Raw genomic sequence first — 17921 nt, forward strand, 5'->3', positions numbered from 1 at the left:
GGGATGCCCTGCTTGTGTGTGTTTTCTGCTTTCTGGAAAAATATGAGACTATTACAATAAAAAGGATGCTGAAATATGGACCAGCCTGAGCAACTTTGTGATTTTTCAAGAGCTCAGAAACTGGCCCGAATACCCACTTCATTCTGCCTTCTGGAACAGTCAAAATTTGCAAAGTTTATGAAACATGTTCATAGTAAATTGGGAGACCGGATACTAAATACTTTAAAGTTGCCACAAATCCAACAAAATTCAAATGACAAGAAGAAAATGAGCCTTTTTTTTTTTTTTTCCCCAGGCCTGCACTGTGATTTCTATTTTGTTCCAGAGAAAGAAGGCACAGATAAATGTATCAATGAGCTTTGCAGAGAGCTGTTGCTCAAAGACAATTCAGCAGTGTTTCCTTGGCAGTACGTCAAGAGGAGGAACTACCTTATTGTTGCTGCTTCTGGCAAAGAAATCGGAGCTATTCCAGTCCACAAATGGCAGAACATCAAAATGTTACAACGCTGTGTTCCTAGAGCTAATGAGAGGGTTCTTTCATTAAGGAAAGATCTATGAATGTACAGAATCCACATTTCAAATTGTGCTGTGTAAAGAGCAGAAGCTTGTTATTAGAAGTTCTAGAGATCAGGGAGACAAGGATTTTTTTTCTGACTCTGTTTCATTGCATGGCCTTGAGGCAAGCCAGTCCACATGTCTGCACCTCCATTTCCCCAGCAGCAGGCTGGAGACAGTGAGAGCTACCCCATGGGGCCACTGAGAGGCTGAATAGATAATTTCTGAAAGAACTGAGACTGGCATATGGAACTTAGTATATAAGTGTGAAGTAATAGCATGCAAACTAATGAAATATGATCAGACCTGTCACTGCTCATTTTCTGCTGTGTGCTCCTTAGAAAAAATGCACTGAGTGAGCGAGATCTGAAATATTCCAATATTACATCTGAACAACCACTGGAAAGTGGAGCAATACTTATCTCAGATTCTAATCTGCATCACCACCTTCTCCATCATTATTATATACATTTTTACATGGTGAATTGCAGCTTCACTTCTGCCTTTTCTTGGCTCTCATTATAAAATGTTTGTTTTACACATTGTGTTCTACTTTTTCTTTCCTAAATACTTTGTTAGATTTCCAGCATATCTGCATAATGATACCAACATCTTCAATTATATGCTCATTTTGCTCTTGGGCTCAGAATATCTCTAAAGAAAAAGAAGGGTACTCCCTGTGTGAGCTGTTCCCTCCCTTGCCCTGACAAGAGTTTTCTGTGTGACACCAGGTAAAAGCATTTAGGATGTCCTATACCTGCAGCCTGAATGCCTCTTGGAGCAACCTCCTACCTAATCTGGAGGAGCTCTTTCTGCAATGCCTTTGGCACTAGTTTAAGTCCTTTTCAGTCCTGCCTTGGAAATCAATATGTTACTTCAGTGCTGGGCTTCCCATGCAATCCTGCCAGGTTCATCTGTATCCTGCAGTCTTCTCACGGATCTGTCCTCACTCCCCTCCCACACCTTGTTCCACCATGCTACTACCTCCATCTGCATGCCACAAGTTGAAAATACACCAGCTTTGCCTCCCTCTTTTCATCCCAACACAATCCAGTCCTAGTCAGAAGGGTCCTGCTTTTTCAGACTCTAATTTTCACCTCCAGTTGCAAAGGGAAAGAGGGGGATTTCAAGGTTCTTCACCTCTGAAATATGGCTGTCTGTAGCTTCCTTCTTTCAGGCTTTCCTGTGACACAATGCTTTCTCAGCATCTTTTGCACTCCATAGATGAGGCACTTAAGTGGCTGTAGACTTTTGTGAGAACTACAGGTTCATTTTTCCCTCCTTTTACACTTGCACACTTTTCTGTAATCACCTGAAGCCCATGGCTGTGTATTACTCCATGCATTTTTTCCACCCTGTGTTTCACTGTTCATTTCCACTCTGTGGTGGGAGGTGTGGCAGAAAAGGTGGCTGTATTTGTGTTTCAGGTGTATTTGGGATGAGCACGGTGTGGTGTACAGGAAATAAGGTACAGGAAGATGTGGGGCAAGGTGGTGTGTTCACAGCTGTGTGTTCACAGCTGTGTGTTCCCTGTGGGAATGATGTGGGATGTAAGGCGTTTTCAGCCCTGCTCACTGGCTGCAAAATGTCTTTGAACCCCAGGTCATGGAGAGGGGGGATGGCTGCTGTGTGAGAGAACATCTCAGGCTTCTGTCATCTCTGAGAGAGAAGGTGGCTGGACGGTCACCAGAGGGTGGGGAAAGCTTTCTGTTCCTGCTAATCTTGCTGGGAAAAGGGCAGGTGCTACTGGAGGAATAGCAGGATACCACAGGATGCAAGAGGCAAACAAAAAGTAAAGGGTTTACACCAAGGAGGAGAGCTCTTTGTACAAGTGTATACACCATGAGCTCCTGATCTCCCTGACACATTAGGAAACACTCTCAAGTTCTGCTGGCAGTTGCCACCCTGTGCTCCAGCAGTCCCTTGGGAACAGTATCCATAATGCTGAGCACTAGCAGAAGGGATCCTATCTGGGAGAGCAAATCCAGATTTTCAGCAGCAAGCAGTCTGCAGATTGGTGGCAGCTGTGACACTTGCCACATGTGCTGGCAACTCTGAATGGGAATGCTTTTGCCCTAGTAAACAGCAGAGAGTTATATTCTCTGCTAACTGTAGGGATTTCTTAATGGAAGGATTTACATTCACTGACCTCAAGGTCTGCTGCTACATGGAAAATTGTAAAGGGGTCAAGTAACCCAAGCAAACCCAAAGTTTTATCAACCTTTAAAGGTCTTATCTGTTGGCTCAAGGATGGTGAGGCACAGGCATTGCTACCTCCTGAAAGCTCTCTAGGTTTCTGAATGGTGTGTGGACAGTGCAGGAGACAGCTCAAGTGATAAAGAGAGGGCTGTGACAAAAAGCCAGAAAAGGGTCCTGAGCTCTGACAAAAACTCCTCCCAGATATAGGGGGAATAAAGAGTGGCCAGGAAATTAATCAGTTTTGCCTTCAGCTAATAATAATTCAGTGCATTCAACCTTAATGCAGTTCTAGCAATGTTCTCACTTGAAAGTTAGGACCTTTACGTTCTCCTTCTGTTTCCATGTATCACTATTTTTAGCAGTTATTAACAATATTTTAATTCCCAAAGAACAGTACAACATGCAGATGGCATTGACCAGAGTGCAAAATCAGGGAGAATCAGACCCTTCCTTTATGGAAAGGTGCTGCAAGATCCAGGTTTTTCAGTGGAATATTAAGCAATTCCTGTAACACATCTAAATCCAGGCCTGAGCTGTGCTTTGGGATGCCTGCAAGCTTCCAGGAACTCAAACACCTCCTAAAAATCGGAGACAAGTTCTGGGGCAGCTGTTGTTTGTGGTCAGCTGTGCTCTGCTTGGGTCAGTCCTGCAAGTGCCATGCCAGCAATGAGCTCTCCAGTCACTCTCTGTGCCTCACCCTGGGGAAGCAATCACCTGAGACTGACAACAATGAGCTGGACTTTCTCCCTCTGGTAGTCTTATTTTTGTTTTAGTCAGTGTTTCTTTCATCTCAGACATGACTGTTTTATGGACGTGAAAACATCAGTGTTTAGCACAATGTGGGACTTTTTATATTAGTCCAGATATGTCCTTCACAGTGATGTTTTAAGGCCCCATAATAAGGGATCTCTTAACTTGGGTTGTCTCTGCTCCAGGAAAGTATTTTCTTCAAAGGAAAGCATCAGGATGACTGGAAAAAGGATCCCAGGTGCAGTGATAATGACCAATTAATTATTTATCCTCTCTAAACCAGCTGAGCTCATAATTTCCCCCAGGCCTTGCTTTAATACAATTTCTATAACCCACAGAACAAAGGTTATAAATAAACCAGCCTTGGAGCACAAGCTAATATTCCACATTTGGACTAGGTAAATTACATTTAGCAATGTACTGGCCTGCACATTTTGTGTTAGTGCCTCTCAGCAATGGCACTGATACAAACATGCAAAGCAGCATGGCAGGTACAAACATCTCTGTGATACCATTTTCCTAGCAAAGGGGTGAGAGGGGGAGTGGGAGATGACTACTTAGATATACTTTATACCACTTCTCCACTTGAGCCAGCAGACAATACCACCATCCACACAGAAAAATCTTTACTGTATTTGAAACTGAAATACAAATTATTTCAGCTAATAGTGTACGCTTGTAGCTGCTTCTATGCCCATCTGGCTGTAGTCACAGCACCCTTCTGCCATACCGGGGCAGCTTGTTTCAGTCACAGTGGTGGATATGAGCTCAGAAATTGCTGCTGTGGGCAGGCTCCAATGCTGGATGAGCTACTGCCTCTCCCTCAGTAGCAGCAGCAGAAGCTCTCACAGTGGCTCCTCTCTGTATGCAGCAGAAAGAGAAGGTCCTATTAAACATAGCAAGTTGTATGCTGGTGGATTTCAGTGTTGTAATTCTTGACTTTATCACTACAAGCAAATCCCTTGCTCAATGACAAGGCTGGAGCATCGCCATGGCCCATTGCTGCCCCGTCAGCCAGAGGGACCCACACAAAGCACAGAAAGGAAGGAGGAGCAGGAAGGAAGTGGCAGGTCTGTCACCCTGTCACTGCTTCTCCAGATGACAGCGTGCATCCCTTTCCTCTTCACGCACTGCCAGAGCCTGGCTTGGAGTCATGGTGCTGAACAAATGGCACCCGCTGGTTTTGCCAGCTCCCAGCAGGACTCCTTCCCCCTCAGCGCACAAATATCCACAAGGAAAAGCAGCCTCATTTGTCACTACTGCAGGCTTCCTTTTCAAGGAATCCCAGATTTCCTTATCTTTGCTCTCCTACCTTTAGACGGCCTTGTGGCATGGCGGCACCCTGGGCCTCTCTCACTTCTTCCCATGGCGAGTTCCACCTCAGCCTGGGCAGTGGTGACACAGGACGGAGATGCAGCTCCGTGAGGGACGTGGCTGGTACAGCACACAGGACTTGTCCTACTGCACCCACCAGAGGCAGTGGGGCACAGCCAGAGGTGGTGACAATCCCCATCCATAGGTGACGAGACAGGAATCCCGTCGGCCTGCCAGGGCAGCCTGGTGAAGGCAGCGCTGAGGGCAGGGCTGAGGGCAGCGCTGAGGGGGCTCATGGCTGGGCAGGGCTGAGGGCAGCGCTGAGGGGGCTCATGGCTGGGCAGCACTGAGGGCAGCGCCTCAGGGGCTCATGGCTGGGCAGGGCTGAGGGGGCTCATGGCTGGGCAACGCTGAGGGGGCTTATGGCTGGGATGTGCTGAGGGGGCTCATGGCTGGACAGTGCCTCAGGGAGCTCATGGCTGGGCAGGGCTGAGGGGGCTCATGGCTGGGATGTGCTGAGGGGGCTCATGGCTGGACAGTGCCTCAGGGAGCTCATGGCTGGGCAGGGCTGAGGGGGCTCATGGCTGGGCAGGGCTGAGGGGGCTCATGGCTGGGCAGCGCCTCAGGGGCTCATGGCTGGGCAGGGCTGAGGGAGCTCATGGTTGTGCAGGGCTGAGGGCAGGGCTGAGGGGGCTCATGGCTGGGCAGGGCTGAGGGAGCTCATGGTTGTGCAGGGCTGAGGGCAGGGCTGAGGGGGCTCATGGCTGGGCAGGGCTGAGGGCAGCGCTGAGGGGGGCTCATGGCTGGGCAGCGCCTCAGGGGCTCATGGCTGGGATGTGCTGAGGGCAGCTGCCGGCCAGCCCGGCTGCAGCTGTGCCAGCACAGGTGGCCACAGTCCTGAGGGGCTGACAGGGACAGCGCCAGGGCAGATACAAACAGCCCTGGGCCACAGGCATCAGGACAGGCGGCCCAAAGTGCTTGGCAGGGACAGGCAGGGCTGGTGATGCCCCTGAGGTCTCATCACTGTTCAAGGCCTTAAAATGGCAGAAAATTCATTGTTTTCAGTGTATTCATTGTGCATCTTAAGATTTTCTTACATCATCCAGGTCTAATTCAAGGTCCCACTGGTGGCATGGCGAGACACAGCTAGGTGTGTATATGACAATACCACCAAAAATAGGAGATGGGACTTGTCCTGGTAGACAGGACAGAGTAAACCTGGGGTTGTAGGAAAAAGTAGCAGCAAAAGTTCTGGCAAAGTTCTCCCTCTTTATTTACAAGCCCACATCAGGAAGAAGTGCTTGTCACCCATTTTGGACCAAGCCGTGATTTTCAAATGCATCTTTATTGATAAGTTGATTAAGCTCTAGTCTGAACTTTATTTTACAAGAACCTGCAGCTAACCAACACAAAAAAATTACCATCATTACCTTGTACAATACTAGCACAAAAACAGAAATGCCACAATTCAGTTGAAAGAACTGTAAAAGAACTAAATTAAATCATAAACTCTACACGTAACAAACAGTTGTGATTAGTCCCACGTGTCATTTAAACCCAGCAGCGGGAGGGGAGGACTGAACACAAAACCAAGCACCCCAGATGCCAACTCTTTCTCCCCTAAGTGTGCTTAACCATGTGCTTGGCATGAACAAGTGGGACAGCAGCAGAGAGATGCACACCATCTGCCTGTGTCTTCTCTTTCATCCTAGAAAGCCTCCTGGGTCTGTTCTCTGCTTCAGAATATTCAGAGCTTCCTAAAACAAGAGATTGATGCAGATTTGCACCCAAAGGATGTGAAGAAAGCCTGGTAGTTGAAGGAGAGTGTGTCTAAAAGAGAGGACTGAGCAGTGCAGCAGAAACCGAAGTTATCCAAGTTGGCAGTAGATACAACTCATCCAAACACATTTATTCCAGATGAACACAGGATGGCACACCAAACCTGAAGTTCAGGATGTAATACTGGGGATATTATGCCAACCATTTCATCATCTGCTCCCTCATTTTCTGACTGCCCATTCTGACTACTCTGTCTGCATCCTTTGTGGTTCCTCCTTTCTCTCCCATTCTCCTGGTACTTCCCACCCACCGACCCTCCCTCCCTCCCCACCACGTTGCCCTCCCTGACCTTCACACAGTTCTGCCAGTAACTCCATCTTTACACTCCCATTAGCTCTCCTGCCTTGTACACCTCTGTGTAACAACAGCCAGCGAAGGCTGAACCTTGATTTCCTGTTCTCCACACTCAGAGGAGCACTCATCTTGATTTCTCATTCTTGAGGAATACAGGGAACAGTGATCTAACTTTACAACTAAGTAAATTGAGCAAATGCCCTCAACTTAATTTGCAATTCACCTGTATTCTCCATCCTTCTCTTTTCCTCCCTCTTGGTCCCTCTTTTACATGAAGGAATGTTTACAGTAATTCAGGCCTACTTCTGATTTTTAGATAAGACCCCAGAATTTTCCTGAAAGTCAGCTCACTCTCCAAGACCTATTCCTTCATCATAGTTACGGCAGTAATGGGAAATTCTGCTGTTCGTGCCACTGGGAAGAAACTGCTTTGGGATGACAGCATAAGGCTTGCACAGGACAGCACCCATCTGACACCCTGCTAAAAACACTGGCTTAAAACTAAATAAGAAAAAAATCTACAGATAATCCATTCCCTTTTCCTTTCAAGTCGAAAAGAATCTCTCTTGTGGCATAGAGAGGCACTGTTACCCAATTACGAAAAGCCAGCAAAACACATGTGGCAGTGACTGATTTCCTACGCTTGTGCACTTGGTGCAAGGGCTGTACAGGGATGAGACATGGAAATGAAGGCTAATCCCACAGGAACTCTGCCATCTTCAAATCTGCAGAAGACTGGTACAAGGACAACACTGATAGATAATTTTCTGTGTTCACCAAAATCAAAACCACTAGTAGTTAGTTGCCTTAATGCACAGCAAGGATGATTAAAATTAGGTATCAGGAAAGCAATCTCACTTGTAGGCTAGCTAGGAACTGAACAGACAATCTCAGCAGCCTCCAGGATCTTCCTCAGTGAAGTTCAGTAACAAGTTTTGATGAGCAGCCATGACGGACATGTTTGGGATACTCAGTCCTGTCTCAGAGCTGGTGTGGGCTCTTGAGGTCCTTTCTAGCCCTGTGCTTACAAGTTTTTCAGCTGACTATACTGAAAAGAACAGAAGGGTCAGTTTTCTGTCCAGCAGTTGCAATTAAAGCAACAAGGGAAAAACATTGCAGAATTTTTCCTTCCTTTCCCCAACCTTCATGTCTCACAGCTGAGGAGTTCCCAGCCCTCAGATGAGGTAAGCCCTTCTAATACTGATGGACAGAGCTCCCAGCCCTTCTAATACTGATAGAAATGATGGGAAACACAATACCCTCGGAACAATTCACAGGTAGCAGCTGGAGTGAGGACTGTCAGCACAGGACAGCCTTGTGTGGGCAGAGTGAAGTATTTCACAGCTCACTGAATGGTAGCCATGGACAAGACAGGACAAGGTCAGTGTACAATACATGGCATGCCTTCTTCATCCAATGAAAGTGTTATATGAAAATGGCCATCCTGCCCAGTCACTCTCCTGGAGCTTCACTACACTAGCTTGTCTAGCAGCCTCCAGCACTAACTACTTCCAGCTGTGGCAAGAGAAGAATTGTGAACAGTGGAGTTTCCCCACCCCCCCAGTGTGGAACCTCTCATTAGTCTTCAAGTTCGCCCTGTCCCCCTACCCTGACTCCCCTCAATTTAAAAAAGAATGGTTATAATTAATGGGTGGAAGCTGATGACATTGTGCATGTGGTTCACTTCCAGTTCTCTTTTTCTCTTCTCATGCATCCTCCTTCTGCCTCTCCAGCAACCCCCTCCCTGCCAATCCATTCCATCAGTCCATCCAGCCTGCATGCCTGGGGGGCTGCTGCTCACTTGCCATAGACGCTCTCATCGCTGTAGGCCACATAGAGAAAATAGTCCTCCTCGTGGTTATCCTGCCAGGGGACAAAGGGACAAAGTGAGGAGCCAAGGCTGGAAACTCACTGCAAGTGAGAAAGCTCAACCCAGAGATCATTGTAACACGAGCAGGTAACTTCTCTTTCACTGTACCTCTCCGGTTACATCGAAGGCTTTGCTTCCCAAGACCAAAGAGAGCTCTGGCCACAGCTCTGCTTCTACACACAGGCAGGACACATTTCTGTACACAGGGAATTTACTTGAAGAGCCACAGGCAGACTGTATCACAAGCATGCAACAGAAACAGCTCTGACTGTTCACCAGTATCTCAGCAGTGCTATGGTCTTAAGATCGAGAGAGAGACTTGGAAGGATTTTACAAGTCAAAACTCACCTCTAGATGGTATTTTTAATTTTTCAGGACACTTTGACAAGTGGCTGTATTTCTAAGTCCTATTTTACATATGGGCAGTAGAGCTGAGATGTTAAGTGATTACACTGACACAAAAATTCTACAGAGTGCCAGCAACAGAGATCTGACCTCAGCTCTGAACAGTCAGACACTTTCCTTCAACGTGTTCAGATTTGGAAAACACTCTGCCTGGTGTTATCTTTTATTGTCATCAGTACACAGACTGATGAAGTGTCCAGTTACTGTCAAGAAGTGACAGGCCAAACAAGGCTCACAGCACCACGCCAGAGCTCTTTTATTAAAACACCCAGCAGAAGGAGAAATCAAGGAGAAATCAATCCAGGCTGCAAACCACCCATGATATAATGGCTACAAATTTGAGAAATATGGACATCCAATATGCCTTTAAGGTTGACAAATAACAGTGCTGAGTAGAAATGCTCAGCAGCATCCATGTAATTGTCACTTATACAGTACAAGCAACGAAAAAGTAATTCTAGACAAAAAGTAAGTGTTCCCTAAGAAAGTATTTATAGACAGAATGATGCCCAGTGATGCTGGTCCTTTTACTGGCTTTTTACTTACTTTTACAGGCTAAAAGGAAATCTCTTTTGTATACACAGCAAAACCTATGTCCTCCACCCTCCCCAGCCCCAATCCTTCCTCTGAAAAGGAAGTGGTTTATTTCAATACTTTGTTAAAGTAGCAGGAGCAGTATATCACTGCTGGGGCAAGTATTTGCCCCAACCATTTCAATTAGCAAACAACCAGTTGAATTGATAAGGCTGGGGGATGGAACTCCCCTGACCAGGTGATGGGATACAGCTCAGGACAAGAGGGTGCCTTTGTGCAGGCATCTGTGACCAAGCTGAAACCACTGACACTTCTGGACATTGCCCTTGCCAACATGAGGCAAAAGAAAAGGGACCAGGCTCACCTCATACAGCTGGCCCATGGTAGCACTGGTGGGAGGGATGGTGTTATTGACGAAGAAGAACAAAGCATCTTCCGGCCTCAGGTGGATCCGCTTTCGGATCAAGAAGTAGAACTGACCAACTGAAGAGGAACAAAGAATGCCTTAAGATGCAGAAGGAATGTTGAAGAGGGTTTTTTTTTGTTGTTTGTTTTTTGTTGTTGCTGTTTATTTTTGTATTTTAACCCTAACCATGGCTGTTTTCTTTTGGTGGTGGAAGTCACATGCTGTATACAAAAAGTAGGGGAAAATGAACAATGCAGGGAAAAAAAGCAATAGAAGAAAGCAGTGACTTCATGACTGTAACTACATGAGCAGCCAATCCACTCAGAGCTGGCTGTTTCTCAGGTACACACCTCTTACCATGTCCCCTGTAAATCCACACTCCACTTACTATGGTATGAAATGCTCTACTGAGGGGATTGGTGAGAAGACCTTTAGCTAGTTTATCCTTTAAATCCTACAGATCAAAGACACCTTACACAATTTGGTGTAAATGGTTATACCATTCCTGAAAAAAATCTTTATTATTTACTTGAACTACATAGCACAAGAAAGTTTTTCACAATCCATTAAATACTGCAAGAAGAAGAAATGCTGATCCTTTAACTCATTCATGTTCTTAAATAAAAACAGATGTAATCACACTTAAGATCACCATGACCATTCAGAAAAAGAACTTTGCAGCTATGACTGCAGCCACAGGGTGGACAAAGGATAGGACTATTACAAGAACCTCTCTCTTCCTGCAACAAGAGCACAGCTGCTGGCAACTCTGCAGCTAGGTCATCATTGACTGGTGATGACACTGCCCATGAGACACAATTTAGTCACTGTTGTCATGGGTAGAACTCAGCTGTGACACGCTAGCTAAGCCAGTGAGATACCTCAAAAGATCTCAGAGAATTCTGCATGTTGTAATCCAGGCTATAAGGTATAAATATAACAAGGACAGCGGATAAATGAGATGCTGAGCCTATCTGGATATTTTCTTTGTGCTGATCACAGAGTAAAAAGCACTTCTGAGACCCTCTCACTGAAAATCAGGAAGAATGGAGGTAGACATTGTTACCTGTGAGGTCAGAAGGCACAAGATACTTTCTTTTGTCTAAGTCAGGTACTCTGGCTTTGGGTGCTTTTTCCACAATTACCTGGAAAAAGAGAGAGCAAGAAACAGGTGATGAGCATCATACACCAAAATGGTCCAAAAAGCATCAGTGGATAAGGAGATTACACTTTGATGGTGCTAGCAGGCCTTTAGGTATTTCATCTGTAACAAATACACAACTTTAAAGAACACACAGGTGAGATGACTTAAAGAAGAAGAACAGAAGACAACTTAAAATCACTCCCAATATCTGTGCTGGGAGCCCAGGCCTGCAGCAGTAAGCATGGTGAGTGAAAAAAGTAGTCCAGAACAGACATAAAAATAAACCATAATGGCTGAGAAAAAAAAATAATTAGGACACCTTGATGTTCCCAATTCAGGTTAATTTTGTGTGAAGAAGCTGTCAGGAGGCCAATACATGAACACAAATAAGTTAAACTGTTTCCAGGTTACAGTTCCAAACTGCCTTGCACAAAATCAGCTCTACTCCCAGTAGTCCAACATCCTAGTTTCTACTTTCACCAACACCAAGTGCTCTAGAATGAAGCAAAGAATTAAAGAGAAACTACAGCTCACTGGGGATTAAAAAAAAACTCTCCTGTTCTTCAGGAGTCATCATCTACTCTGAAATTCATATCCTTTAAGTTTATTATCTATATTTCACATAGCTATGGACATTTCCTTAATCAAGTAAACATACAATAATTATAACTAGCCTACCATCTGGGCAACTGGACCCCCTGAGACCTCTTGACACAAAATACCAATTTCCTTATATTCTAACACAGAAAAATACAAAGCTCAGCAGCTTCAGGAACAAACAAACCAAGAGGTTTTTTGCTAAAAGATATTTTTTTTAGCAGAGCTAGGCAAAATATTTACCTCAGAAGCAGGAATTATTCCAAAGCGACCTGATCTCCTTTTCCATTGAAACCTTTGGAACTACTGTGATTGTGCAGAAAAAAAGGCAGGCTTTTTTTCCTCATGTGTATTTTTGAACTGGTAAAAGATACATCACGTTTCAATCTATATGGCCTGCTGTTCTGCAGAAGCCATTCTGACCACCTAAATGAAAGCAAAAGCTGGATTTTCTGAACTTCCTAAACTTTTTAATTTCCTTAGACCCTGTAAATACTCCACATGAAGCACTGTGGGACTAATTTCTAAGGGCTCCATGCTCCCACAGCTCTTTGGCAACCCAAATACAGCTGTTGTGTAAGAGAAAAAGTTGGACTGCTGTGGACTAATCCTTCTTTGGAAGCAAAATGATGTTGCCCCACTAATGAAACACCACACCAGAACAAAATGTTATCATGAGCTTGGTGTATTTTAGCCTGGACATGGTGCTGTGCTAACCTGAATCTTTCTAGAGCCAAGTGAGTGTCTGCAAAATATCTCACACCAGAGAGGTACCAACTAGGACATCTTTTCCCTGTGCTCCATTTGGATGTGGCCAGCACAGCCAAACCCCCTGAAGTTTCCAGGTTTGATTTTAAAATAGAAACATGGTTGCCTCAGCTACTTCAAGATTTTCAAGTACCTAAGTTAGCACAAGGCGTTCAAGCTCCTTCAGGCAGTTTGAGGTAGGACATGCATTTCTGTGCAAGATGCAGCTGGCAAATGCTGTGAGAGAAGGACAGTACCGCAATCTCACTGAACAGCAACACACAACACTTCTCACATTTTTTTACCAGCACAGCCAAACAAAGCAGTAGCTAACACAATGAACTGCAGTGGGGAGAAACGTTTAGTTATTGCCCCCAATTAAAAAAATTACTAAGCCAAACTGCTTGCTGTGACTATCCTAACTGTAGGTGGGGGGGAAGGAGGGGGATTGTAGATTGCTCATTAGATAATAAAGGAAAAGAAGTCATGCCTATGAGGTGACTGTTGGGGCTTCTAAGCCCCTAGGAAAGATTTAGGAGAGATTTAAATCAGATCACCACTGATTTAGGAGAGCTTAAGAGACATCTCCCTCCTACAAAGATGCATAGAAGGAATGGAGATGCTCTGCTAATCTGACTGGTAACTGTCGTCAGTTTGCTGGATAATGCAGTTATCTCTTCCGAGCCACTAAACCCTTCCCATACATTAAAAAATCCTACAAGGAAAACCCTAAGGGTAGAATACAGATATCTACATTTGCCTTGTTGTTGAGAGGTGACTGTGGTAACGCAGGGCAGTGAAATCTCATCAAAATGCTGAGATGTATCATGGCACTGCAGCGTAGGCAGCCAAAAGGATGACATCTTCAAGCATCCTGCTGTCAGGAAGGGCAGACACAGAAGTGATGTGAAGAAGAGAGTGCTGCATTCAAGAGGCCATCCCTAATAATTCACATCTGGGCCTTGCCGTGCATAATGTCCAATTATCCTTAACTCCAGCACACCTTGTTACTCTGGTCCTGGTTTTCTTTACAAAGTTCTGCTGATGCCCCCCCTGTCTTGACCTCCTTTACCTCCTGCCAGGCTGGGCCTTGTCCTGGGCTCCCCACAGGGATCTCCCCGACACATCTGTCATGGCCTGCTGAGCAACCTGCCACCTTAATCCTCAATTTACACCTTGTCTCTCACCCAGCCTATACAGCCCTCATCCTAAATACCCAACCCCACACACTTCAAGCTGCCCTGCTGCATGCTCAACCTATGCTATGCCAGACCTCCCAAAAACAGAGAGAACAAAGGCACCCAAATACTGACTTCCAAAAACTTGTTTCCAAGTCCATTTGAGGGTCACTCCCAAAATAAAAAAATGCTGTTAGCCTGCAAGGAAAACATGGGGTGTAACTGTTCCCCCTTTGTCATTAGTTTTTCAGGAAGGTCCCAGTTTTTTTGAATGCAGTACACTTGTGCAGTAAATCTAGGGCAGACCTCTCCAGTGGGAAAGGAAAAAAAGAATACTTGCAAAATGTTTATTAAAAAAGAAAAAACACTCTACACTTAATTAGATTTGTCATTTTTTTTTTCTTTCATCCCAATAATTATTCGGAGTTATGAAGCCAGAAGTTTCCCGTAGGCACTCCAAAGGGGCCTAAGAATGAGGAAGCAAAATTTAGCTAGATGACCTTGCATTCCAAGTGACATTTTCTCCACAGGATGATTAAACAGGAGGGTAAAAGGACCGAGAAGTATCATTTTTTTTTGCTCATGCAAAGGAAAAGAGCCAGGCTATATAGAAAAGACAAGCCATAGCGAAGTAAAATAAAAATAACAGGGACGTACGAGATGACCCGGATGCAGACCGTGTTTAGCATGAAGAGTACCCGGTTAACCCACTCACTGATCTCCATTTCCACAGAAACACGGGTGAGCTCCTTCCCCGCTCACCCCCACGCGTGCCAGAAAAAGATCAGCAGCGTTCCCACCGTGGAGTCACTGCGGATCCCGGGAAAAGGTGTATTCCACCCCCACCCACACCGCAGCCCTCCGCGCATCGCGGACACCCCAGCTTCGCACTAAGGACAAAAGCAGCCGGGGATCCGAATCAGAGCAGCGAGATCACGGCCATCCGTACTAAACTCATTTCCTTCGCCTCCAAAGCAAGGCGAGCAGCAGCCGGCGGCCAGCACGGAGCACAAAGGCGGCCACGGCCGCCCGGCAGCGCGCACTCACGGGGACTCTGTCGGGGTATTTCTTCCGGATCTTCTCCCCTTCTTTTTTCCTGTACTCGAACGGGTGATCTTCCTTGTACTGGAACTTCATGGCGCCGGGCTGTCCCTCCGCTCGCTGCGGCTGCGGCTGCGGCTGCGGCTGCCTCCGCCCCGGCCGGCGCTGCGCACGAAGCTCCGGCCGCGCCCGCCCCGCCGGCAGCGCCGCTCCGACGTCACGGCCGGGAGTGACGTCACGCGGAGGTGGCCCCGCCGAGCCGTGACGTCACGGGGCAGTGCCCCCCGCGCTCTGACGTCACAGGGAGGCACCGCGCTGGCCGGGGCAGGGAGAGGTGGGGGGACAAGGAAGGGGGGCACCTTCCTTCGGTGTTGGTGCGCTGATTTATTGCCCGGCAGCACGTAAACAAACAAACAAGTGTTATGAACGAAAATTAAAATGAAAATCATAAAATATTTACTTTGCAATCAAATTCTATCTAGCCAGCCACAAGGAAAGAACAGGGCCGAGCCCGGGGTCGGCCCTGGGTGTGCAACAAGGAGTCAGCCTCAGCAGAGGTTTTCCTCTATGCCCACACACCTCCATCCTGGCACAAGCAACTTTTATAGGGAAAATTCTGCCTGAGGCCAAGATTTCGGCAATCGGTCTTTTCTTCTATTCAGAGTCCATAGGTTAATAAGATTTTCTTTTTTGGTGTCGAAGAAGAACAATTCAGTGTCTGGCGTTGTTGAATCCCTTGATGAAGTTTACGGAACGCTGCATTCACATGGATCTGTCCAAGGATTTCCATGATATCCATCTCTGGGCATCCCGTATCCCTCCAGACATGGCCCATCTCCTGGCCTGGCTGAGCCACATCCTTTGACGTGTAAATGGGGTTCTAATATACACCAGGTCTCGCCTGCGAGGGTTGGGGGGACTCCTAATACAAACGTGTATACTCCAACAAATATACCATATCACATATATCATACTGGAAATGGTGCGAATTATATCTACTACACATAACACAAGCATTTAAACACAATTTTTATTTTTTTTTTTTTTTCCGCTTCAAGGCAGCAAAGCGCCGCCCGCCCTCCGCAGCAGGACTCAGGGCTGTCAACATAGTGGGGTACATGGCTCGGGGCTCTCCGGGTGAGGCCTGGGTGGCCCCACTTGCTTGTAGTGTGAGGTGTAAAAAATTGTTGTGCATACACAAAAATAATGTCTCGTCCTCGTGAAGAGATCCGCGGAATAAATAAATAGGCTCCACAGCTTGGGGTAGTTATGAAGTGGGTATGTATTCTCAGCGCCCGGCACAAGTGAGATATTTCTCCAAGACTTGCACACTGAGCTTTAGTCTGACCCAAACTTTTATTCCCAAAGGTGTTCCATATGCAATACATTACACAACTTTTCCATGCATATTTAACTCCTGGCCCCTGTCTGCCCTCGCCCCTAATGCTAAATAAGTCCACGCCCTTCTGGGCACACGCGATTTGCTGTGGTGGTCGTACGGGGGTCCCCGGTGGTCTCTTGAAGCTGAAGATTGTGGTCTTCCTCATGGTTGAACTTTAGAACTCTTCCTCTCTGCGCATGCACTTTCAGTCCTTTGGTGCTTGTCTGAGTACGTGTATCAGTCTTGATAAGTCTGGAGACAGAGGAGCCTCTTTATCTGGGTTCTTTTTCTTTTCGGTCCCTTTTTGTTATTGCTTATGCAAGAAGCTTCAGTAATTTGCATTTTCTTATGCCCTTTTGTACCTTGGCGGAGGTTTCTTAAGTAAAAGGTTAAAATTCAACACATAATTTTACAAGCTAAAATAGAAATGCTTAATTCATTTTGTTAACTTCAGTGAATTCCAGAATTCTCTGTTTCACTCGGACCGGCCCCGTGGCTGCTGGGGTTTGGGTGGTTGCCTTGTTTGTAGCACCTCGGTGGCAGAAAGCATTGCCGTGTGATGGGTCACACCAGATGCATGTTGCAAACAGCAGGCAGCTAAAGGTCTGCAAAGAAGCCAAAACACCGAGCCGACTTCGGCCTAGTTACTCAGCTGGCACATACAATATCTGGGTTTTTTTCTCCTAGGAGTAGATCAACTCACAATTATTCACTGATCAGCAGAAGAGCAGGTATTAATGAATGGCTCAGCATGCTCAAATCAGGACAAAAATCAATTGCTGCTACCCTAGGGACAATGAGTTGGATTGTATTAAATTATTTTTTCTTTGCATACTTTACCTAGAGGAAACACAACTTTGCCAAGGCTGATCTTTTATCTGTGCAGGTGTTTTAGCCGTAGCAGACTATGAGTGGAACAGCCAGATGCATAAGGTGATTCTCCATGGCCACACCAAAGGCAGAGCTAAAAAGACACAGATTTCCTAATTCAACCCCTTGTATTGGCTGAAGATGACCAGGGGTAGGAAAAGGTGTGTTGGGGTGTGATTCTTCTCACCTGAATCATGACACCTACTTTTGGATGGCTGAAGTGTGTCTGCAAAAACTCTGGCAGGTCCTTTACTTTCTAAGCTTTTATTACTGGTACTTTTTTTTTTATACCAAATACTTTTATTTAGTATGGGGTGGTGTGACTTCTTGCTAATGGTGAGTTCCAGCAGGTGCATGCCTAAATCTCCTGAGGATCAAGCAGCCCACAGTGGGAATGTCACCAGCCACCGTGTCCCAGCTTTCTCTACTTCATGTGCACCAGGTTTGTACAGGAAGCACCATCAACACGTTTCTGTCTGTCCTAGGACACGTAAATGTTCTCCCATGGTTGCCAGGTCAGAGGAGCTCAGAGGGATGAGTCAGAAGGAAGGAATTATTTTTTTGCAGTTCCAAAGCAAATAGCTCGGATTGAAGGAACCCCAGGGTTTAGACCCAAGGAAAATTCTGGTTTCATGGCATTAAACTTTTATGTGAAGCCTGTGTTTGGCCTCCTTGCTTCCTGACTGCCTGTAGCACAGCAGTTGCTGAGGTGTACTGAAGGTTTGCAGTGATGTTCCTCAAGCACAAAAGAGAGGAAGTTTTCTAGTCTTTCACCTAAGCCACCAACATATTCTGAC

General features: G+C 46.0%; 1 protein-coding gene across 1 annotated transcript; it reads right to left on the reverse strand.

The window, feature by feature from the left end:
* Positions 1 to 6281: 6281 nt before the first annotated feature.
* GABARAPL1 (GABA type A receptor associated protein like 1) lies at positions 6282 to 15108 on the reverse strand. Its single transcript, XM_072923712.1, has 5 exons — positions 14880 to 15108; positions 11233 to 11311; positions 10125 to 10243; positions 8753 to 8814; positions 6282 to 6575 (listed from the first exon to the last, which is right to left on the reverse strand). Exons 1-5 carry the CDS (start codon positions 14967 to 14969, stop codon positions 6566 to 6568), a joined length of 360 nt encoding a protein of 119 aa, XP_072779813.1. The 5' UTR covers positions 14970 to 15108; the 3' UTR covers positions 6282 to 6565.
* Between the last annotated feature and the right edge of the window lie 2813 nt (positions 15109 to 17921).

Source organism: Taeniopygia guttata, chromosome 1A (assembly GCF_048771995.1).
Source record: "Taeniopygia guttata chromosome 1A, bTaeGut7.mat, whole genome shotgun sequence".
NCBI lineage: Eukaryota > Metazoa > Chordata > Aves > Passeriformes > Estrildidae > Taeniopygia > Taeniopygia guttata.

Excerpts from the sequence above, each read along its gene's own strand:
- GABARAPL1 (XM_072923712.1), bottom strand. The coding sequence starts at position 14,969 with ATGAAGTTCCAGTACAAGGAAGATCACCCGTTCGAGTACAGGAAAAAA. Across the intron at positions 11,312-14,879 it reads AATACCCCGACAGAGTCCCC|GTAATTGTGGAAAAAGCACC; the intron begins GTGAGTGCGCGC and ends CTCTTTTTCCAG. Across the intron at positions 8,815-10,124 it reads CCATGGGCCAGCTGTATGAG|GATAACCACGAGGAGGACTA; the intron begins GTGAGCCTGGTC and ends GTCCCCTGGCAG.